This window comes from Ctenopharyngodon idella, chromosome 4 (assembly GCF_019924925.1).
Source record: "Ctenopharyngodon idella isolate HZGC_01 chromosome 4, HZGC01, whole genome shotgun sequence".
Lineage (NCBI taxonomy): Eukaryota > Metazoa > Chordata > Actinopteri > Cypriniformes > Xenocyprididae > Ctenopharyngodon > Ctenopharyngodon idella.
In genome coordinates this window covers 6,954,140-6,978,592 of record NC_067223.1, presented here as the reverse complement: position 1 = coordinate 6,978,592, position 24,453 = coordinate 6,954,140, and the positions used below count along the sequence as shown (strand labels likewise).

The 24,453-nt window shown below is 36.9% G+C and overlaps 1 protein-coding gene across 4 annotated transcripts in view; it reads right to left on the bottom strand.

Annotated features, from left to right (window-relative positions):
- The window catches only part of anks1b (ankyrin repeat and sterile alpha motif domain containing 1B), a 197,569-nt gene that overhangs the window by 111,063 nt on the left and 62,053 nt on the right, over positions 1 to 24,453 (bottom strand). For all 4 annotated transcript variants that reach the window (XM_051891015.1, XM_051891014.1, XM_051891013.1 and 1 more), the window contains 5 exons: positions 23,766 to 23,867; positions 22,528 to 22,650; positions 21,485 to 21,666; positions 18,516 to 18,632; positions 5,928 to 6,078 (listed from right to left, as the gene is read on the bottom strand). In XM_051891015.1, the coding sequence (XP_051746975.1) occupies positions 5,928 to 6,078; positions 18,516 to 18,632; positions 21,485 to 21,666; positions 22,528 to 22,650; positions 23,766 to 23,867 (675 nt within the window). The remainder of the gene's footprint in view (positions 1 to 5,927; positions 6,079 to 18,515; positions 18,633 to 21,484; positions 21,667 to 22,527; positions 22,651 to 23,765; positions 23,868 to 24,453) is intronic.

Genomic DNA, 24,453 nt, shown 5'->3' with positions numbered 1-24,453 from the left:
GAACTGGATCAACTGATTCATTGAAAAGATCTGACTCCAAAGAATGATTCTTAGGAACTCTGATGGCGAAAGGAGAGCTGGGATATTAAGTAAATGCTACTTGTATTTCCTTTGTCACACAAAACTATCATATGGCTTCAGAAGACATTAAAGGTAGGGTAGGCAATTCCGTAGAGGCTAGCTATAGCAAGCTAGCTTTGAAAGCATTAGATCCCATCCTCCCTTCAGAGCACTCTTCAAAGCCACGCCTCCTCTAAAACACATGAACGCGCACAGCGAGAGCAGAGGCTGCAAAGCATCATGAGAGACGCCATTAAATTACCTCATGTCTCAAAGCACATATTAACCTTAAACAACTTAAAGAGCGCTGACTTGTACCACCTGATGGTACAAGTCCTTTTACCTTTAAATATAGCACATAAGCCATATGGACCACTTTCATGAAGTGATATAAACACTGGCTTGCATATTAAGCAAAATATATATATATATAAAACATTATAAGGTCACCCTTCCACCAGAACACGGCTCTCTTGTGAAAGTGCATATGGCCGTTGCAGGAAGCCAGTGATTATAGTTTATAAAGTTTTAAATATGGATATTTTTCTTACAAAAACCCATTGCTTCAGAAGGCCTTTACTAACCCACTGGAGTCATATGGATTTCTTTTATGATGGATGGATGCGCTTTTTGGAGCTTCAAAAACTCAGGCACTATTCAATGCCATTACAAAGCTGGGAAGAGCTAGGATATTATCTTCCTTTGGCTGAAGGAAGAAAGTCATATACACCTAGGATGGCTTGAGGATGAGTAAATTAACTGATAATTTTCATTTTTGGGTAAATTAATCCTTTAAGTTAACTACTGTAGGTAAATGTGCATATCTGGAAAAGACAATGACAGAAACCATCCCTTGCTGTTACTTTCATTTAAATAGGTCTTGGGTAATCATAGATCATGTTTGATCGTGTTTGTTCCTTACTTTGTACACATCTGAAACATTAGCATGTTTCACAATAAACTCACCACTGTAGATCAGAGATAACACACATACGAAAGTGTGTTAACAAACATATGTCAGTCTTATTCTCTTGACACTGACGTTAGGAGTATGTAATTTTATAATAAATTGATATTCTGTATTCATGGTGAACACTGTGCAGACTGATGAATTACACATATTCTATCAAGTCTGTTGGGTCGACATGAATACACACTTCTATACGCAGATCATTTCTTCCCCTCACACACACCAGTGTCATGAATACTGACAAGCTCCATTCCTCTGGTATGCAAATGATGGCAGAATATTCATGAACCACTAATCTGAGCAGCGTTAATAATTGAAACAAAATGGCAGACTCGATTGACGCTTGCACGCGTATTTATATTTGTACTTTCTTTGTTGACGCCTGTCAGCGTCCTGCTTAAAACGATGTTCGCGGTGGATCAAAACACTCGTCCTTGCTGGGGGATTGTATGTGTGCATGTGTAAAAAGAGAGAACCTGACGGAGCTGGTGGGAAAGAGTGTGACTCTGTCAAAACTGCTCACAGCTGTTTTTGCGATAACAGCGGGCAGCTCTGTGACTGTGTTAGGAAGCTCAGTGGGGCTTGACCCTGTTGGTAATGGGCAGGAAGCCGGGGATGAATTCGACTTGTGTTTTACTCTTACAGCCATTAGCCATTAACCTCTTTGAGCTGCGGCACTGAGGGAGAAATGAGGCATGTGGGAGCCATGGGAACACAGAGACTCTTCAGTCACAGATGCTAAAAGATTAGCAGGCTATTACTCCAACTGCACACAAATATAAATATTATTATTATTACTACCAAATTTAGTGATGAAACTGCTACTGATTCTAGTACTATATTGTACATTTAAGACTGATAGATGGATTGACTGAACGACACCCAACTTGGTACTTTTTAAGAGAAAATAAATAAATTAATAAAATGCTGTAGTTGAATAAAATATAAATTAATTGTATTTATATTCCATTTGTTTATATTGTAATAATAAAATAAAATATTTTGTATTTATGTTAAATGTATTTACATTGTATTTATGCCCATGCTGTCTTTGTTGCTGTCAAAATAATGAAATGAAATGAAATGAAATGAAATGAAATTAAAATTAAAATTAAATGAAATAATGAAATTAGGGCCCACGACCGGAAAAGGCGAAGGCCCTATTGTTTTCCTTAGGTAATTTTTTTTCTGGACCATTCGGGCACTTTTTTATGTCCCTTAACATGCTCAAAAACCCTTGAAACTATGCACACATGTAAGAATCGTCGTCCATTAGGGCTGGGCACAAGTTTTCATGGGGGGGTCGTGGGGGCGAAGTGTGTCACTTTCAAAATACTTTGAAATCGCCCTCTTATTTTTACCCAATTCGCTTCAAACTTTGTTAGAATAATGTCAAGACATGGCAAATATAGACCTGTAAAAATGATTCTTGATATCTTAAATACTGTTGCCATGGCAAATTAAAATATTCTTGGGTGTTTTTGAGGCTCTTAGCATGCTTCAAATTGCATGAAACTCAACATACAGTTCAAAGTTGTCAGCCAGTAGACATGGGCAAAGCCTTAGAAATGGGTGGGGAGGAGGGGCTCTATAGCACCACCTTTTGACAAAAGTTGGGGGGTTAGTCTTACCTACAGTCACCAAACTCAGTACATATATTTTTCTTATCAAGCCAGACAACTTTCTAATTTACAGTCATTAGTTGCGACCAACAGGAAGTCAGATATTTGGGTTTGAATGTGGATTTTTTGAATAATCAGGCTCTGAGTTTTTAACTACTCCTCATAGGAGATTTATGCAATCGCCACAAAACTCTGTCAACATGAAACAAAGAAACTGAGTATGTTAAATTGCAAACGATTATAGGATATCTCGAACAGTGTTGCCATGGTGAGGGATTAAAGTAATTACAAAAAAAGGGAAACAGGAAGAGTCTCATATTGTGTAAAATTATTGTTTGATTTAAATTAAATTAAGATTGTATGTTGCCCGCCATGCACAGGTTTCCTTAAGCCACTGGGGTGGCGGTGGTGGCAGGGCTTGGGCCCGTCATCGCTGCTTGCAGCTATATTATTGTTTTTGTGACTGCTTGTTTCATACCATCACACTAGTCAAAGTATTAAAGCATTAAAGATGAACTAGGTCTTTTTTAAATATATTTGGACAAATGCTTAAAATGAAAACAGACATGATTTGCTGAAGTATGGTAATGGTGGACTAGAGACAGCTAAACTAATCTGAGGCCACATCAGGGGAAAAACAGGAGTCTTACATTTGGCTCATCACGTGTCCACAATTGAATGCGACTAACTCACTTAAGTAAAAAAAAAAGAAAAAGAAGAGAGGACAAACAGACAGAAGATAGGGACAGAGAATAGATAAATAAACAGGAAAAGACACATCAAAGCAGTTGTAACAAGACTTATGCTGAGCCACGTCTCGACTTTTTCAACCTAAATCCTGTTTTTGACAAGCTGTCACTTAATAAATCCTCAAAAAATCCCACACAACCTGACCGTGAAACACAACACAATATTATTGAGAAAAAAAAAAAAAACTGACTGGAAACGGTTACCTAGAGGACACTTAAAGGACAGTAACTAGTTAGCAGAATACTGAACTGACTAGTTTCCTGCCTTGTTTCCTGCTGCAGTGAGTTTAATAAAAGTTGCATGCCCCTATTGTAAACTTGAATCGCTTTAGTATTCTGCTTGTGGGGAGCTCTTATTAAAGATTTCACAACCGCTTGGTTGGTTGCAAATCATTTTTTACAAGTCATGGTTAACATACAGGATATGGCTTAGAGAGGTGAACTATGAAGACATATTTCTCTTTCTCTATTCTTTTAGTAAACGTCTCCAGTTTACAATTGTGGAGCAGCATATTTAATATATTATACACTAAACACAATGAATTTCAAGGAGGTGATTCACACAGAATATCTTCAAATATTTAAGATTTACAAATATTTTAATAACATGAAATTACTTTTTTCAATTGCAATGAACATTAAACTGTGATATTTGGAAGTCAGAAAGTTAGACACATTTAGGCAGGGTGAAAAACTTAATTTGAAGTCTACTTAAAATCAAAATGTAACCATAAATTTGCCTTTTTTTTCCAGAAGAGGGTGCAGCTTTAACAGCTCGCGTTTCGGTTGCTCAACAACAACAAAGCTGGAGAATCTCACACAGCCAAAATGATGATTGTCAGTAACAGTGTTCAGCCTTACATTGTTCAAACCGAAGTCGGACACCGATGGAGAGACTTTAAAAACTTATAGAATGCATCTGGACGTTTCTGAATGGTTAGTGGATAAATTTATGTAGTTGCTGTGGAGTTGATTCAACTCATCGACTAGCATGTCGCCATCATGTTAATCTTTTTTGCAAATCCAGCGTTGAATTGACCATCGTTTGTGAAGTAGTCCGACGTAAAATGACAGTATGGCAACAACACTCTACTTCAACAACTCTCCCTCTTCTCTAAAGCAGCCCAACATGGCCTCACCCCCTTTGTTGCGTGTTCTCGGGGGCGGGGTTTATGTAAATTTTAGGGTTAGTGATGTCACTATGTATGTAATGTAATATGCTGTCATAACTGTGATGTGTTTTTTGGGATTATTGTGAGATATACTGGTGTGAGTGTTTTGATTGGTCCTCTGCTATCCTGCAGCACGAAACTGCAGTGTTGACTATAATCAGGCAGCAAACAGAGTCCTGTAAGCATGTGATTTCATGCTTGTGGAGAAACCAGGGGGCCAAAAATAGAGCTGTCAAAATCCACAAACATTCATGCAAACATCCGCACAAGCACAAACAGAGGGTTAAAGTACAGTAACGCAGGAAATAGTAGAACACACTTTCGCTCTCACACACACACACACATCAAGTGCAGTCCCGCCAGACTGTGCGGCTGCATTAATAGAGTCATCTGGGAGATAAACAGTGACTGCAGCTGCATCAGGTGTGAATCACTGGCCTACAGGCAACACTGCTCACTGCGTCTCCATGACAACTTGCAGGTGACTCACCAACCTCTCTGGGTAAGGCTAAAGCTGTTTCCACGACAACCCTAACCCTTACCGCAGGAATGATGCCAGAGGAAAGAACTGCGGCAGGGGCCGTAGCATCCCAGTACTACAGGCATCTTCCTAAACGCCACAACAAGAGGAGGAGGGCGCCATGGGACCTAATGTTCTGTGTTTGTCAAATCAATACAGCATGGACAAGTGTTCTGTGAAGTATTTATAATATAACATAATACATTATAATATAATATACTGCAATATAATAAGAAAAGTAATGATTTGGGAGCAATTGGGAATTGATTGGATTGTGAAGCATTTTTACTATTGTGACACTATTTTTTATAGTAGCAATAATGATAATAATTAGGGATGTCCCGAGCCGATCTCAAGGATCAGTATCGGGGCCGATTTAGCTTCTTTTTTTTTTTTTTTTAATTGATCGGCTTTCCTAAGCACAATCCTTTATTTTAAGTCAGCTGTCACGCAGGTGTTGTGCAGTAGGTGGCAGTATGCACCTTAAAGTGCACGTTCAAGCTTCTGTGTTTAGCTTATTTGACGCACACTTTTGTTACGAATCACTCGAAAGTCATTTGTAACACGTCGCTATATGGGTTGCGTCTACCACAAGCGTCATGCTTTCTAATCTTCAGTCCACTTTTTTTTTCTTTTTGTTATTCTGCTTATTGTACCAATGGATCCAATAAAGTCCTGCCCATTTTTTCCCTTATTGAGTATCTTGTTTGACATAGAAATACATCAAATGGAACAAAAATGCATTGCTAATGATTTATGTTGACTTAATGAGGTGCACAAAGTATTTTTCTGATAGGTATAAATGCTGAGTTAGTGTGGAGATTATTTACATACCGTTGCGAGGACAGGCGCTGTGGAGTTGGATGTCCAGAGAGCAGGGTTTGCGTGTGACAGCTGTAGCCACTGACTCGTAAGGGTTGTCCTCATCCTCTGGTAAAAACACGTCCAATGATGGAGAATGGGCAATTTCACCACATCGACTGTCCTGCACAAACAACATAACAGAAACCAGAGTCTTTAGATAGACAGACGGACAGATATTTAAAAAAATAATTTTCTAAAACACATCATCTTGAAAAAGCCAACATTTTTCAAGTGTGAAAAAGACACTGCACATCCAACTGAGAGTTTCTTCCCATGAAGACAAACCGTTCTGTCTCACGCGCAGAATGACAGGGATAAACAGCCACCCATGATACCCTGCTCTATCATCTTCAGTGAAATATTGCCATCACCTCCTGCTGCCTGTTTGTCTTCATGGGTGCAACACGGCAGGCGTGTGAGGGCAACCATCCCTCAAAGTAAACATAGCACAGGCCAAGCTGCCCCCAGTGTCATCGCACTTATTTCCCATGAACCCCATCGATTTCTTCTCAGACGACTATTACTCTACCTGTCAGTCCCAAATCCTGCATCACCCAGAAAGCATTAGACACATCCATCATGCACCGGGCACAGGGGAAGGGCGATTTATCACATGGGATTGAAAGAAAGACCTTTGTCTCTCTCTCTCTGTTTCTCTCCTGATGCTTCTATGATACAGCTGTTCAGTTAATTCCATATAGACACTCGAGATCAGGTGCTGGTTAAAAGTAAATTAAATCCTTCTTCCAACATTCATTCTCCATACGCACTCAGGTGGTTTAAAACGTATATAAACGTGATTAAACGTGTATTAACTTGGGTACGATCATTCATAACCACAGGACTAATTCGAATCTGAATCTGCTTGTGATTCAAAGTGTTGTGTGCAAAGAAAATTTACAATTAGTGAGAAGGAGAGGTGCTTGCCCATGCAAAAGTCGCTTCCATGATGCTAGATTGCTGTGAGTAGTTGCCAGGGCATTGCTAGGTAGTTGCTAAGACACTGGTTGAAGCTACTAGGTGATACTATTGTGTTCATTGTGGTTACTAGGAGGTTGCTAGGTGGTTACTAGAGTGATCTGGCTGGGCATTGCTAGGTGAGTGGTGTCTGCACATGCAGAAGTTATCTCCATAATGCTAGAGCGTTTGCATGGGGGGGTTAATGTAGTTGCTGTTTCACAAGTCACAACTAGCTTTATTTAGGTTTTCTGTTTGTGAGTGGCCCTTGTAAAAGTCACCTTCACGATGCTAGGGTGTTCTGGGTAATTGCAAAGGTGTTGTTATATGGTTTTCTGGGTCAGATAGAACAGCTAGATTTTGCATTTTCTAAGTGGGTTTTAAGTGGCATTGCTAGATGATTGTTGTGAGTGGTGCTTGCCCGTGCAAAAGTTGCCTCTATGATGGCTGATAGCTATGGGTAGTTGCTAAGGCATTGCTAGGTGGTTGGTATGGTGTTGGCTGTGTTTACTACAGTGTTCATTGTGGTTGCTAGAGTAGTCTAGTTTGTTACTAGGGCATTTCTAAGTGACTGTGAGCAGTGTTTGCCCATTTGTGTGGTTTGGGTGGTTGCTAAGGTGTTGCTAGGTTATTCTGAGTAGTGCTTTTCCATGCAAATGTTGCTTCCATGATGCTAGATTTTCATGGGTAGTTTCTAGGGCCTCGGTTGGAGCTAGGGTGTTTGCTGTGGTTACTATAGTGCGGTTACTAGGGGTGTGCAGTGGAGCCAGCTCAGGGACCTTTCCTGATCCGAAAAATAAGTATTTAAATATCTTCTAATTAAAACAATAATGCTAAATGTTGAATAAAATTGGGGAAAAAAACTTTGTGTACAGAGTTATGTCAGGACAATCATCCAAATACTCTTGAGACTTGAACTCTATAAATAGCTGATTAGAGAACATGGAAGATAAAAGAAAACATTCATATTGGCTGAAAATTGCTAAAACAACTATTATTATGCATATACAAATGCAAATCTGAACAAATTATATATTATACATAAATGCTTGCTGTATCCGAGAGTGAGACAGAGAAAAACGGTATCTGATTTGCGACTGTGCTGTGTTTAATTCATTCATTCGTGTATCATATCGTACAAGGTTTAAATAATTTAAATAGACATATCAAATAGTAGAAAATGTGTATGATGTAGTATTTTAGTTGATTTTACTCTTGCCAAGCTCTGATTTCTGCGCTCATTTCATTCATAGAGTTTACACTCACTTACTTCACATTGCATAATGGTTTTAGACGTTTATGTATAATAATATGCTATCCACCAGCTCATTCAGTGTCTGACGAATATTTTCTCTATTATCTGGCAGAATTCATTATTCCTTCTGAAGCCATTGTCTGTGCCTTTCCGAATAAGCTATCCCTACCCTACATCTCTAGTTTCTATAGCATAGGGTGTTCACTATGTTTACTAGGTGGTTGCTAGAGCATTGCTAGGTAATTGTGAGTGGTGCTTGCCCGAAGTAATCTACATAATGCTAGGGAGTTTGTTATGGGTGGTTGCCAGGGTGTTACTAGGGTGTTCTGGGTGGTTACTGTGGTTGCTGTTTCACAACTAGATTTTCTGAAGAAAGTTTGAGTGGTGCTTGCAAAATTCGCCTCCATGATTCTAGGGAGTTCTGGATGGTGGTTAGGTGGTTGCTTACCGGTCAAAGTCAAAAAGTCCACCCAAGTTACATGCTGAAGTTTAAAACTTATGGTTAGTAATGTGCCTTAGCAAATATTAATCTCATTGATCCCATCTTTTCTCCTCTTTTCCTACTTCCTCTAATGATCATTTTCCCCTCTCTTTCCATTTGAGTCACACTGAATAAAGCTCCAGTCAGAAAGAACAGAGGCCCTCCAGAGAGCCACACAGAGAAATCAACAGAGAGAATAATAGAGAGGTAAGAAAGAGAGAAAGACAGAGAGAGATCAAAGCTGCATTCACAAGAACTTACACTTTTGGACTTTCTGTGTCAGTTTAAATAGCATGGTGGGGTGGGACAGAGGAGTCGGGCACACGCCGAGGAAAATACTTAGAGAGCAGGAAGGAGGGGAAATGCACGGGCTTTGAATCAGTGGTTTCCTGCATTGTGCGCTAGCATGCACACGCTTGCACAGGAAACTACCCACTGGCTGAATAGAACGAGAAAAAAGCAACAGCAAGTTGTGGATTACAATCTTCCTTCACTGAAGTTAGTTTTACTGTTGGTGAAATAATATTACTATACAACATAATTTTTGCTAACCTAAACTTTAAAACACTGAGCATTTTTAAAATAGCATAACTAATAAATAAATAGTACTTTTATATTTAATAAACAACCAAATAAATAAATAAAAGTAATATCATAAATAATAATAATAGTGATCCTAAAAATAAACATAATAATAATATTAAATAATAAAATAAAATAATTTATTAAAATTCTGTTGATTAATAATATTTGTCACTAAACATTTTGCCAGATTTACAAAATTTTGTCGCAAATGTGTAAACATGTACACACACAAGAGTATACAGTACACACTTATGTTAAAAAAGTTCAGTACCTGTTTATCTCTTGCGAATCCTGATTTCTTTACTGAAATTCCAACTCTTCTGCGTACGAACAAAATGACCCCGCTGTGCCTGACTGTCCGAGCACACTACAACTCTTGTTCTCTTTCCCTATCTCTCTCTGACAGCAGAGACAGGAACTTCATTTTTTTTTTCTCAGAAAAGGAAGACTACAAGACAAACAGAGGCGATTCAAGTCAGTAATTAGCGTGCTGATGTAGAGCTGCAGTTGCTGGACTCAGATTCAAATAGGAAATCTGCCCGGACGGCCCTCAGTCACGTCTGCAATCTTCAACTGCACATGTGATCACATGGGGCCTGACAGACTTTTACTGCCGGCTTAACTCTTGTCTTCCTCCCTTTCTCATTTTCTTCTTTAATCAGCTCTTTTCGCTTTATTCCCTTTGGTTTTCTTCACATTTATCCAGAGTTCTGCCACTCGCTCTTTTTCTCAGTTGATACAGTATCTGATCTGAATGGCCACTGTCATTTCCTGTGCTTTTCTAATCTGAGCTATGCATATTTTGGAGGAGGACCCCACAGCATAAAAGGCCCTCAGAGACCTTCTCAGAACAGATAGAGGGATTGATATAAAGCGAGACAGGGAAGATAAGTTTGGTCATGTGCTTTAGAGGAGGGCTTTGCATGCAGAGATGATACCAGTGGAGGGAAGTAAGGCTTACACAATTTTGTTGCAATATACTTCACAGTGAGGCTTCATAATAAACCGAACAAACAATAAGCGGGAAAATGAAGCAACTACAAATAAATAACATCAGCAGCAAGATAAAGTAGCCTGTTCAAGACAGCCAGTTTCTCACTAAAAGACTTCCAGCCAAAGTAATCTCATTCTGCCTGATATATAACGGACTTAGTGCAAGAGATGATAGAGAGAGAAAACAGAGTTGGAGAAAGAGAAAATTAGCAAATTGAAGTGGCGATGATTTCCGACTTTCATAAAAATGTCTGACTACAGTTATTACCTTCTCCTATTAAACACCTTTGGAGATTTAGCACCTGCTCCCGATGTAACTATGAACTCTGTGATGCACTTTTCCTTCAGCACGCCGGTTGAGGAAACACAGAAGGGTAAATCTGCAGGTTAAACTTCAAATGCTGAGAGGAATAGAGTTTTTTTTTTTTTTTTTTAAAGGCCTGAAGGCTTTATTTAGTCAGTGAATGCTAACAAATATGATCCAAAATTAACCTTTTGTCACACCTATTAATGATAATTGGATTGAGAACATTGAATGTTATATAAAACAGTACTTTGCATTGTTCAATTGAAAATGAATGTATAATGTCGCTTATACAAGGAATTTTCCCTATTATATTTGTGACAAACAGCACAGATTATTGTATCATCATACATTAGACAGTCTCTTTGTAAAACACTTTGTCAGAAAATAGTGTCAAATTTTGTCAAGGTCCATCATTATGTTATTCCTTATGTTTTTGTTTTTCAGGAAACAATGTTTTAAGTAAAAAAAGCAAGTTTGGGCTTTCTAGCAGACCCAATTAAATCAATCGAATATGGCCGTTTTCTTTCATGTACCGATGTATTTACTATTAAAACAGGAAATTGGAGCAAAATATAACTGAAGGGATTAAAACGCTAGTTCACCCAAAAATGAAAATTCAGTCATTTATTACTCACACTCATGTCGTTCCACCCCTGTAAGACCTTCTTTCATCTTCAGAACACAAATTAAGATATTTTTGATAAAATCCAATGGCTCAGTGAGGCCTGCATAGACAGCAAGATCATATACTTTTTTAATGCCTAGAAAGCTACTAAAGACATATTTAAAACAGTTCATGTGACTACAGTGGTTCAACCTTAATATTATAAAGCGACAAGCAGAGGTGTAAAGTACTTGAGTAAATGTAATTAGTTACTGTACTTAAGTATCTTTTTGGCTACTTTGTAGTTGTACTGAGTATAAAAGATATTGGCAACTTTTACTCTCTACTTGACTACATTTTTGAGCAAGTAAATGTACTTTTTACTCCACTACATTTGTGATGAGTAATGCCATTACAAATTACATTTTTCATGGCAGCTAACATTTTCTGCAGCAGTTTGTTTCTGATATAAAGAAGCAATATCGCCACCTCAGGGCATTGAAGGTACTATATTTTGTGCATTTTGCCTTTACTCACCCAAAACTTGTCAACAAGGATGCTTTACATGAATGTCAGTGCATTAGCAGGTAGTTGCTGATCGCAGATGTTTTATTTATTAGATGAGGAAATGACTGCAGCTGGTGATGAGGCTCAAACCAGCACATACAGTAGATTCTGACTATTTAATTTTACTTAACATTGTTTTATTTATCCGCTATATTGACAAGACTGTTTTGAAGGATATTGGTTTACTTATGGCCTTTCTGTGCACTTGAGCTCAACTGAGACTTGAGAGTTTGTAGACGTTTAAAAGGCTGTTGTGTCGACCTTGATTTGTTGCAACATTGAGGTGTTCAGTTTTATTTTGATTTTAGAAAATAAACTTGATTTCTCATCTTACAAATCAATTATTTTTTTTACTGTCATGTCTCTCAGGACTAGTGCATCTCTGAGCCTACATTCAGCATGAGTAAAATACTTAAGTACTGTTAAATTCAGATAATTTAAGACTTTTACTCAAGTTGTATTGGAATTGGTTACTTGTAACTTGTAGTGGAGTCATTTTCGATGTAAGGTATCAGTACTTTTACTTAAGTATGGTTTTCAGGTACTCTTTACACCTCTGGAGACAAGAATACTTTTTGTGTGCAAAAAAAAAAAAAAATAGCGACTGTATTCAACAATATCTAGTAATGGGCAATTTCAAAACACTGCTTCATGAATCTTCAAAGCTTTACGAATCTTTTGTTTCGAATCAGTGGTTCGGAGCACGTATCAAACTGCCAAAGTCACGTGAACTATTGAAATTTCGAAACGCTTATGACGTAACGAAGCCTCGTTTACTGAAATCACATGATTTTGGCGCTCCAAACCACTGATTCGAACAAAAGATTCGTAAAGCTTCGACGCTTCATGAAGCAGTGTTTTGAAATCGCCCATCACTAGATACTGTTGAATAAAGTCGTTATTTTGTTTTTTTGGTGCACAAAAAGTATTCTCGTCACTTTATAATATTAAGGTTGAACCACTGTAGTCACATGAACTGTTTTAAATATGTCTTTAGTACCTTTCTGGGCACTGAAAAAAGACATGATCTTGCTGGCAATGCAGGCCTCACTGAACCATCGGATTTTATTAAAAATATCTTAATTTGTGTTCTGAAGATGAACGAAGGTCTTACGGGTGTGGAACGGCATGAGGGTGAGTAATAAATGACTGAATTTTCATTTTTGGGTGAACTAACCCTTTAACAACAGCCAATAAGCTTTAGGTACATTAATTAAATTAATTGTGAATTTTTGAGTTGGCTCCAAAGCTAACAGACATAGACTGAAAATAAAATAAAATAAAATAAAATAAAATAAAATAAAATAAAATAAAATAAAATTGATTCCGGCTAAAGTTAAATTTCCCTCTGAGGTAAAAGTATCTCTTAATTAATTTTGCTAAAAATTATGTTTTTCCACTTACTAATCAGTGGAACTAGGGGCGGGGCATTCTCATTCTAGAGATCCTCTGATTGGACAAAAATCTGTCTAGTGCATGGTTGAGTCATCAATAGTTTTATTCTGTTTTCCCACAAATGAAACAGGCATTAACTTTTAAAAGCAAACTAATAAATGAGAGAGTGACGAGAAAGTGACAATATGGAAAAACAGGCAAAAAGCAGGACAAAGTAGGAAAAAACTAAGCTAGTCAACCAAACACACTGAGAGCAGATAGTCCATAAAGGGCCAGTAGGGAGGCCGGAGGCATTTTGAGTTTTGAGTCCTCCTGAGAGCTTTCTTATGCAGGAAAAACCGTCATCACCTTATCATGCACAGCCTGTACACTCTGGGAGAAGTTAACATTCATTAGTTGCCCTAATTATCTCTCAGCACCTAGGAGGAAGTGCTGAAACCTTCTCGGTAGATGAAGCCTCTGTCGGGGTTCTGAGATTTACATGAGTCACGGATATACAAAAGAGATTATGCCACACTGTGGGATAGGAGGAGGAGGACGATGAAGATTAAAACAAATATGACGGAGGAAACATTTAATGCAATCACTCGAGGGAGCCCGCTGCTTTGGAATAACTACAGTCAAGGCTTTCCTTGATATTATTACGGCGTAACAAAAGCGCCCGTGTGAGTAATCCAAACATTTTAACAACAATGATTTCCAACATGGAGAGTCAGAGACTGCGTCAATGCTCACCAAAAACAGCAGAAGCACTGATGGTGGTCATCCATTCAATTTTAATGCCACACAAAATTGGTATCAGGAGAACTGCACAAACATAGATAGGAACAAAGCATATGAGAAAATGTTATTGTGCCTTGTTGCTTGGTGGTAAATAACTTTTATTACTGAAATCACTCGTAAAACAAGTTAATATTTTTTTTATAAATCATCCTTTAAAAAGGTGTTCATGTTGAATCCAGCTTTATGAAGGCTGTATATTTATATGCAGTATAGGCCGTTCACGCTCCATCTCTTGTATTTGGTTTTAAACGTCTCATAAAATACGACCAGTCGTTTAGGATTCTTACCCCAGCACTGTTTTCAGAGTGATCTAATAAACACAGCGAGCGGCTCCTAAATCACACTGGGCAGTCAGTGAGACCATAGGGACATAAGTTTCTTCTAATACAAACTCACACACACATATAAAGCCATTCTGCTCAATTAAAATGGACAATACACATGAAAAACTTCACATCCCGGAGCATTTAATTAGCTGCAATTAGTGGCTTTTGTAAGGGCACAAAGTCATCGAGCTGGACAAGACCAACCAAATTACTTCTATACAAGCAATGAAATGGCATAATTTAGGCGTAATCGATGCTGTATGCAAACTGAGGATAACAATAGATGAAATTTTCAGGACAACAACAAGCAACCGTCCCTCCAGGTCCTTCGGAAATAAAACCACTTTAGTGATGCCGATCAGCAGTGCTACGGTTTTATATATATATACACACTGCCCGGAAACGTAACCAGCCATTTAAATGTGTGAGCAACAAGCTCATTGACTGCAGATGTGACATGGACCAATCAGGTTGTGCCAGTATACGCTGTAATTACCATCAGCCTACATTAAGACCCATCAGCCTGCGCCATCTAGAGTTTCATGACAGAACTCTGTATATATATATATATATATATATATATACAAAATTTATTCAGACACGAACATTTCATTCATTAATACAGGTTATTCACTACAGTTAAAAAAATGTTAATAAAATATGACAAGATCTCAGAGTTAAACTGTGTCAGAAAAAATAATCTTAATTATGTCAGATAACACTTAAGCAAAACATGGTCAGGTCAAAGTGTCTGAATAATTTTTGGTTCCAAATTTTTATCAATATTACTGGTAGTCCACTGTATGGAGAATTTTTGGGTATAATATGTCACAGTTTACTTTATTTTGCTATCCTCACTTACATAAATGAACTATAGTGTCCTGCACCCACTAGTAAAAATATATCGAAAATATCAAAAAAGTCTGAATAATTTTTGGTTTGACTGTATATATATATATATATATTAGGGGTGTAACAGTACGGTATGTACCTCGGTTTTAGGGTCATGGTTCAGTACGATTTCGGTACAATAGGAAAAATGGCCACAATTTAGTTTAGAGTCCAATTCTCACTATTAACTATCTATTAATTATGACTTTTGCCTCAATAAACCCTTAATTACTGCTTATTAATTATTAAATTGGACCCTAAAGTGTTACCGGACAAAGGAACAAATCCACAATGCTAGGCTTCTTTTAGTTTATTTTGAACAGACAGTAGTGCAAATCACAGTTTGTTCCATTCCATAGCGTTATTTACTCCCCTAGTTGGTACAGTACAGCCTCCCATAGTGTATTAAGCACTGAGGAGTAAACAGAATACACTCTTGCATAGATCTTTTTTTTTTTTTTTTTTTTTTTTTTTGCAGGGCTGATAAAAAAACAAAAGGTATTTGGTCACAATCAGCTACAAAACTGAAAAGCATCTTGTGTTATAATAAATAAATAGAATAATGAAAAATTGCTCGACTTAAACTATATTTAAACATTCAAAGCTTAAGCCCAACCCTCCTATACTTAATTTTCTGTGTTCTGCTCCGTTTCGCGCACAGCTGAGTGCGCGAGCATTTCAAAGTATTCTCCTTTGTCCATAAGTGCGAAAAGACACATTAGATGCGTACAAACTATCTAGTGGACTTTGTTTCAAGTGCTCAAGTCATTCTTGTCAAGTCATTCTTCTTCTGCTCTTTTTCCTGTTGTAGCGGTTAACAAATTGTATTACCATGCACGCCCCCTTCTGGATTGGAGTCTGGATCCCCGTGACTGACTGTATTCGTTGGCTGATTGCATGCATCGAACCGTGACGTCTGTACTGTATGGTTCGGAACAAATACATGTACCGTTACACCCCTCAAAAGTTTGGGGTCGGTAAGATTTTTTAATGTTTTTGAAAGAAGTAATATTGTGAAATATTATTACAATTTAAAATAACTGTTTTCTGTTATAATATATTTTAAAATGTAATTTATTCCTGTTATGGCAAAGCTGAATTTTCAGCATCATTACTCCAGTCTTCAGTGTCACATGATCCTTCAGAAATCATTCTAATATGCTGATTTGACCCTTAAGAAACATTTCTTATTATTATCAATGTTGAAAACAGTAACAGTAAAAAAAAAAAAAAATTCTGCTTAATATTTTTGTGGAAATCGTGATACATTTTTTGTCAGAATTCTTTGCTGCATATATTTACTGTATTTTAAAAGTCTTTTGTCACATTATAGTGTCTTTACGGTCACTTTTGATCATTTTAATGCATCCTTACTCCTTGCTGAATAAAAGTATTAATTTCTTTGAAGAAAAAATATATTACTGACCCCAAACTTTTTAACTGTAATGTACATATAAAAAATATATTATATAAATGTAATATATAATAAGAATGCTTAATACTGTAAGCATAAGTCATTACCTATGATTTGCTTTCTATGAAATACTTTCTTCATGAAGAAAAAAAAGATTAATTAATCTTTAGCACAAAGTGTGTTTCAACCCCACACAGAGCACTTTTTGGTCATTTACAGTTCAATTATATTGTAGTCCTAATCTAAAACAGGTCTTTTCCAGGGTGCTAAAACAATCCAGAAGTGTCACAACAGAATGTCTGTTTGTAAACAGTAATTTCTTCTGCAGAGAAAAACATTGCAAAGCACATGCTACAGATGGGAGCGCTTACTCTGATCTGAAATCACAAGACATTTTCAGCATAAACATTAAAAGCAAGTTTGCTGACTGCAGCACTTGGATTAGAGGTGGAAAAAAACAGTGCAAACCATAGAAACAAACAACACAAATGCACAGGCCCAGATTTTAAATACACAAATGTATGATGTAACAAAAAAAAAAAACAGTTGGCGAAAACAAGAATGGATAGAAAAATAAAAAAAGAGAGGCAGAGGAATGCTGGAGAGCAGCTTGAATGAGAAAGCAGTGGCTGATACCCAGTCTCTCTCTCTGTCTCTGGATGTTTTCTCTGGATGTTATTGCGCAGTGCTGTGACGCACCTGTTTTGATGGAGACTCAGATCTGTCAATTGGGAAGTGGGTGGATATCCCACGCCTTGCACTTTATGAATTCTGTGTATCCTAGCAACTACGAGAACCCTTCAGAATCCGTGTGCATCTCTCTCCCTGCGGAGGAGAGCCAGTGACGGAGTTCAGGATTGGTTTGCGGGTGCAGAAGTATGACTCGCAGCCCAAGGAACCCCAACTCTTTCTGAAGCTGGAGTCTCCCTTCCCCCAGCCTGCTGGCACCTTCACTATCCCTGTTTCCATGGTAGCGGGAGGTCTCCTCACATGGCGCAGGTGGGCGGATCAGCGTGTGACACGATTACACTTCCTGTGGGATAATTAGACTTCCTGTCTGAGGGATGGGAATCCCTCTTGCTCATTCTGGCATTAAGAAAGCCTCCTAAACATCAATACACCCAACATTTCCACATCCATCTTTTCATCCACAATCAGAATTAAAGATAAAAAGAACATTTTTTAGATGCCCAGGAAGTCTTTGAAGGTCTTCGCTGTTGGCTAAAGTTCCCATAACAACATGCCACGACTTACATACCTGATTCATCTTGCATTAGGCCGTGAAAATGAATATAAATAGATGAATATGAACATAAAACTTTACAATAGGGGTCTTTAATTCCCATTCAGGTATCTGCCAATCATTGTTTGAGTTCAATACATTTTTGTAAAAAAAAAAAAAATAATTAAATTAAATTTTAAACAAAAATACAAAAAAATAAGTATGCATCGAAGTATTTAGATACATTAAATAAAAATATAATAAATAAATAAATAAATAAAAATAATAAAATTATATTTTTAAAATAAGTAATATAATCAATTCATATAGATGGATCTATAGATAGAAAGATAGATAGATAGATTTATATTTTTAAAATATATTCTTTTAAAAATTTATGTAATTATTTATTTCATGCATTTAACTAAACAAAAACACAGTAATTAAGAATGCACCATAAATTATTTAAATCCATAAAATAAATAGATAAATTAAATAAGAATAAATGAATTAATTAGGAGAGCTGTCAGCCAATAAATGAGAAAACAAAGTAACTTGCGTTACTAATTTAAAAAGTAACTATTTATTTAACTAGATATTTTGTAGTAAATTTAAAAGAAATGCGTTACTTTACAAGTTACTTGAAAAAGTAATCTGATTACGTAACTCTCGTTACTTGTAATGCGTTACCCCCAAACTTCATTTCTTTACAAATTCTTTATCTGCTAAGGAGTCCGTGGCTGCATTGTAAGGAAAGTAAGTGTGATAATGTGTGTACCTGAGAAAAGCCCAGATTTCTGCAGCCGTTGCAGGGAGTGAGCGCCTCCCACAGGCCTGATGGTCCGCAGCTCTTTTCCTCCTCTTCCATAGCCGGGGGCAATGGGGGAGTGGGCCGCTACAGCCAGGTGGAGAGAGATACATACAGTTACATACAGTCAACAGTAGTACACACAGGCTGACGTACAGATACTGATCTCGGCTCAAGCCAACATAACACAAGATTAAGATAAGACAGAGACGGTATAAGGGGGAGGAGATGGACCACTCAGAGAGAATGGAATGGGAGAAATTGTAAGACTCAGTATGGCGGCTATATGCTGTATCCTTACGCTTAAAGTCCCCCTGTGGTGAAAATCAAGGTTTTAATGTTGTTTATATGTATATGTTGTTTTTAATGTGCTTTAGGTCAAACCATCTGCAAATTCATAAGTCAACACCACAGTATTTTCTTTTTTAAAATTGCAGTGATCTAAAGACAGTTTCAAAAACATGGTTTGAAATTGCTGGTGATTCTGACGTCAACCAATCACGTCAACGTGTGATCATCAATTATTGGATCTCTGAGCTGGTGTGAGTAAGTGGAGGCGGGACTAATTTGCATATTCATAGAACCGCATGTACTAAATGAGGCAAGGGTGTAGAGTTTCATTCAAGCTATATTAAGGCCTGAAGAATTTTTTTTTCAAGGAAAAAAAACGTTTAAATATGTCATTTCAGTGATTAAATATGAGTTTTAAGAGATAAAATTATTGACTACAGGGGGACTTTAAATGAGCCAATCACCATTTTGTTAAAGGAATCAGCCTAAATTAGCCTTTTTGGAGCCAAATAAGCTAAATTTGACAAAACTTTTGTTAGATTTTATTGCTGATTCATTATTGAAAAAATCCTGACAAACTGTTTTGGACATTCTTCATTCAAGTAGATAGGAACTGTTCTGTACTGAGACCCTAAAACAGGGGTGTCCAAACTCAGTCCTGGAGGGCCACTGTCCCTGAAGGGTTTAGCTCCAACTTGTATTAACACCTGAACCAACTTATTCGCTCGCAAAAGTTTTGCGTTCCCCCGAGAAACTTTGTGTTCCCTCACAAAACGTTTGCATACCCCTGAGAAAACTTTTTGCGTTCTTTGTGAGGGAACGCAAAGTTTTTTCGGGGGAATGCAAAACGTTTGCGAGAGAACGCAAAAGCATTGACAAATAACTTCTCCTCACATTTCATTTTTTTTTTCCTTCACCATGTCCCTTTAGGATGGAAGCTTGTTTCCGCCACTAAAAATAAAAATTAAAAAAGGTAATTATGACTTTTTATCTCACAATTCTGACATTATATTTCACAATTGCGAGTTTATATCTCGTAATTCTGACTTCTTTTCTCAGAATTGCGAGATATAAACTCGCAATTGTGAAATATAATGTCAGAATTATGATATATAGCCTAAACTCACAATTGCAAGAAATAAAGTCAGAGTTGCGCGTTATAAACTCACAATTGCGAGTTATAAAGTCCAATTCTGAGGAAAAAAATAATTTTCTGACTTTTTTTCTCAGAGTTGCAGGTTTATATCTCACAATTCTGACTTTACAGTATATTAACTTGCAATTGCTCACAATAAACTCACAATTCTGAGAAAAAAAAGTCAGAATTGTGAGATAAAAAGTCGCAATTACCTTTTTTATTTTTTATTCAGTGGCAGAAACAAGCTTCCATACTTTAGGGGGTTTGTCGTTCTGTATATGAACTGACTTACTTTAATAGATAAGTGTCTTTCTCTCTGTATCACTCTATAGTCCAACATGAACACTTGCTTGGCTTGTCTGTGACTTTTTAGAGGACTCGTAACATGATTCATGATTTAAATATGTGACAATCATAGTCTGACTCTCAATGACCCATTTTGTCTGATTCTTTTGCTAAGAACTCTGGGTTTTTTGTAAGTCCAGAACTCATGTAGAAACACATTCCTAGTCATGTTGAGCCACAAAAACTAAAATATAGAAGCATCATATACAAACATGATGTGTATTTAATTTGTATATGATACTAGCACGTGAAACAATAATCATTTGCTTCAAATATTTGCTTTCCTGTAGTTCAAACAGTAGGTAATGGGATAGATTCGCAGGGAAAGCAAGAACAAAAAATAAAAAGAATAAATGTATACCTTGAATGCAATGTAAGTTGCTCTGGATAAAATCATCTGCCAAATGCGTAAATGTAAATATGCAAAGAAAAAAATAGGTAAATAATTCCTTTGACATAAGCAAAACATTTCATTTTTAATTAGATAATGCTGTTTTAAATGAAAATATTGTTTTGTGACTGCACGTATGACCAGTAACCCTTTTAGATGCTGCAAACAACTCCAACCCATTCAGTCTTCAAAGTCTTGGGAGTTTTTGACATGTGACTGGAATCGATCGGAAGAGTGTTTGTGTGCGTGCGTGTCTTTGCTTGTTTATCTGAGCTCTGCAGACTTTGATTGATTGACCCGACACAAACACATTTAATTGTATCGATCAAACAAACGCAGTGGAGTAAACCGTGATCCAGTGGTCACTGTGACAGATCTTCAGCAAATAACCATTGCTTAACGTTCCACTGCACACTTTCCTAATGCAATAACGCACAATTTTTCAGCCCCTTACATAAAGTAATATTCACTCCCTCAGTCAGCAATGTAATGAATCAAAAATAAGATTCTGTTTGTGTTAAATAACATCGGTGATTAAATCTGGGGCTGTTTTAGAGCTTTAAATATGTATTTATGAGATTATATAAATTGAAGGGATACCCAGCACTGCACCCAGTGTTTAGTTCTGTGTTCCCTCTGCTGGCCAGAATGAGGTACTGCATCAACATTGAAAAGCTCATTAGGACCTCTTGAATCTTGATATTGATCCACTGATGTGACTGACTTCATTTTCTTGGAAAAAAGATATATTTTTTGATATTTTTGCAAGCACACCTTGTTTATTCGAGTGAGAGTGCCGTTCCGTTCCTCGTCAGACAGACGCCCACTGCCGAAGCTCTCCATGGACTGAGAGTGAGAAGAGATGGTCTGACACAGCTCCTCAAAGGAGCAATCCTTATCACGGCAGATCTTTATTTCATTCAGCAACTTGGACAACTCCCCTGTTACTGCGTCATCTACAAAGAGAAGGAGAAAGAGGGAGAGAGAGGGCAAACTATGAATTTAAATGAAAGAGTAATGAGTTTATGGTAAAACAGAGGAATGAAAAAAATGGACTATCATGCTGTCAAAAGCACATCAAATTTCTCTGTAAGGGCTTTTAAATAAATGTCTATTTACATAGCATTCATCGTGAGAGCTGACCTATTTATTTTTATTCTCTTGTCTGTTTTTCAATATTTAATCTGGGACAAATGCTTGTTTTTTGGCACTGAGACAGTGTGCTGATGTGTGCTAACAGTCATTTTGTGGTTGGCAGACTGTCGGATTCACCTGTGATCATCACAAAAATGCTACCCCAGCTGGAACGAAAGACGCACATCCAGCAGTAATTTAGACCACAAAGGGAACGAGTGAGACTGCGCTGCACTGCAACAACTGACCGCTAGGGGCGCTGCTGACTGCACTTTCTTCATAATGAAAATCCACTACTTAAAACATATGCTCATTTATGTCACTATTTGTGTTCCTGTTAAGAAAATATTTAGCAAAATAAGATTACCTTTTAATTTAAAACAATATTTAAGTGATTTAGGCGTTCGAACATAGGATTAAACAGTAAAATATCTGCCAGAGAAAAACAAAGGTGCAGACAATGTGCTGTAATACTATCACTTGACCACTGGGTGTCGTACTACACACTATAATACATGAAAGTGACAGCAGTCATGATGAGCGGTGAGCATTTGGATGAGTCTATCTACTTTTTTTAAATGAAAATTACATTTAAGTGTTAAATTATACTTTTTAAATGTAATTATTGTATGCATGATGTTTTTAAGAACATTGCAGTTTTCACTGATCTGACAATCACATACTTTTATGCCGCAGAGACGGGGAGGGCACAGGTGAGGGTATTGATGTGCGTGGTGTTGGTATTGGGCGCTGCTGTGCTAAATCTTCGTGGAAATTCCCTCTGTCACAATCTGACATCATATAATCTAGAGAGACAGAGATAAATTAATTTATAGTGCACAGATAAACACAACAACAAAAGTACATCGAGATGTGCCAGTTTTAGGACAGCATTAAGTCAGACAAAACAGACAAAATCTATTGTTCTTTCTTTTTCTTTCTTTCTTTTTTTTTTTTTTTTTTTAAAGCACTTTATGTTTGTGAAAACCAAAATGTGGTGCTCTAATTGTAGCTCTAAACAACTATAGGCTGCACAAGCCACATGATAACCATGAAAACAACAATAGTTTCAGAGTCCCGTCAAAGACTGTAGATTATAAAACCACAGCAAGTGTGAGTTTTAGATTCCTTCACGCTGGGGATTCTGGTACATTGACCACATAGAGGCAGGGAGGAGAACTTTAATGTTGCCACTGTCCTATAAGATGAAGGGTGATTTAGACATTTTCAAGCAGTAACAGGAAGTCCTAAACTCATAAGTCTGCATTTCACAACCCTCAGAAATGTATAACACTGGGCATGAAGTGGATGGAAACAACAAATGAGCTAAAATGAATTTAATTTCAAAACCAGATAACCACATAATATTCTTTTACAAGGGTGTGTTTTTGAAAGCAGAGATGGAACATTGCGTTTAAACACCCAACGTCTTTTGTGCTGTATGATAAACTCTGCTGGAAAGAATGAGTTTAGTTGGATCAGTACATGAAGGAAGACGGCAAACAGACTTTAGAATCATCCAATATGTTATAATACTGAAAATGGCCTAAAGTAGTAATAACATGTTTATAACAAAGTAATAAACATGTAATAAGTCCAAGATCTCATACATACCTCAACAAAATGAGTGACGACTCAGTATTTAAGGTATTTGTTTTTTTGGCCTAAAGTATGTCAGGGAACAAGGTTTTCTCGCACACACTAAACAACTATTGTTCTCAATCTAACACAAACTTCCTGTAACAAAATTTTATCAATCTGCAAGCATCCGCCTTCTGATCTCCACCAGGAACACGCTCTCTCATTAGCTTGTGCACGTGTGTGTGAGTGTGCTTGTGTGTTTAAGGGCTTCATTTGCTTTAAAAAAAAGTTTCAATGTGTGTGCGCCTGGGAGTTTCCCAGAGTCTGGGAAACACTTTACCTTGTATAAGAGAAGCAATTTGTTGTGATTTCTGTGACGGATGTTCTCTCAGTATTTCTAGAGCAGTTCTTCCCTGGCTATCTCTGATGTTGGAATCAATCCCTGAGGAATAAAAAACAGAAAAAAGGTTAATTTTGTATTTGATTCTTAGTTCAGTTTTAATTAGATCTAATTGTTCGAAAACATTTTTAATTTGTATCTTGTATCTTTAATTTGTTTATTTGCCAAATAACTAGTTTTAGTTTATTACTTTATTCAGTTTATTTTTTAATGTATTTTTTTTAGAGGTGCACCGATATATCGGCCAATAATCAGTATCGGCTGATAAAAGATGCACTGCATTTGGGCTTTGTGTAAAGAAAATGCTAAGAAACCAGTTTGATGTTCAATATTAATAGTAATTATATGAATTAATAACATTCAGAAAGTTAAGAAATATTAATTTTATCTTCAGAATTTAGTTAATGTGTGTTAATACTAATTTGAGTAATGTGTTTATGTTTATAACTGATATCAGTTACTCTGAAACAAGTTGATGAAATGGAGAGAATAAAGTTTTTATTTGCATTTCTTTCAAAATATAATAATTAAAAATATAATGATTAATTATTAATTATAATGAAATGATCATTCATTTAAAAGAAGGTATAAAAGGCAGAACCCCAACTTTCAGTATTGTTACCGGAAG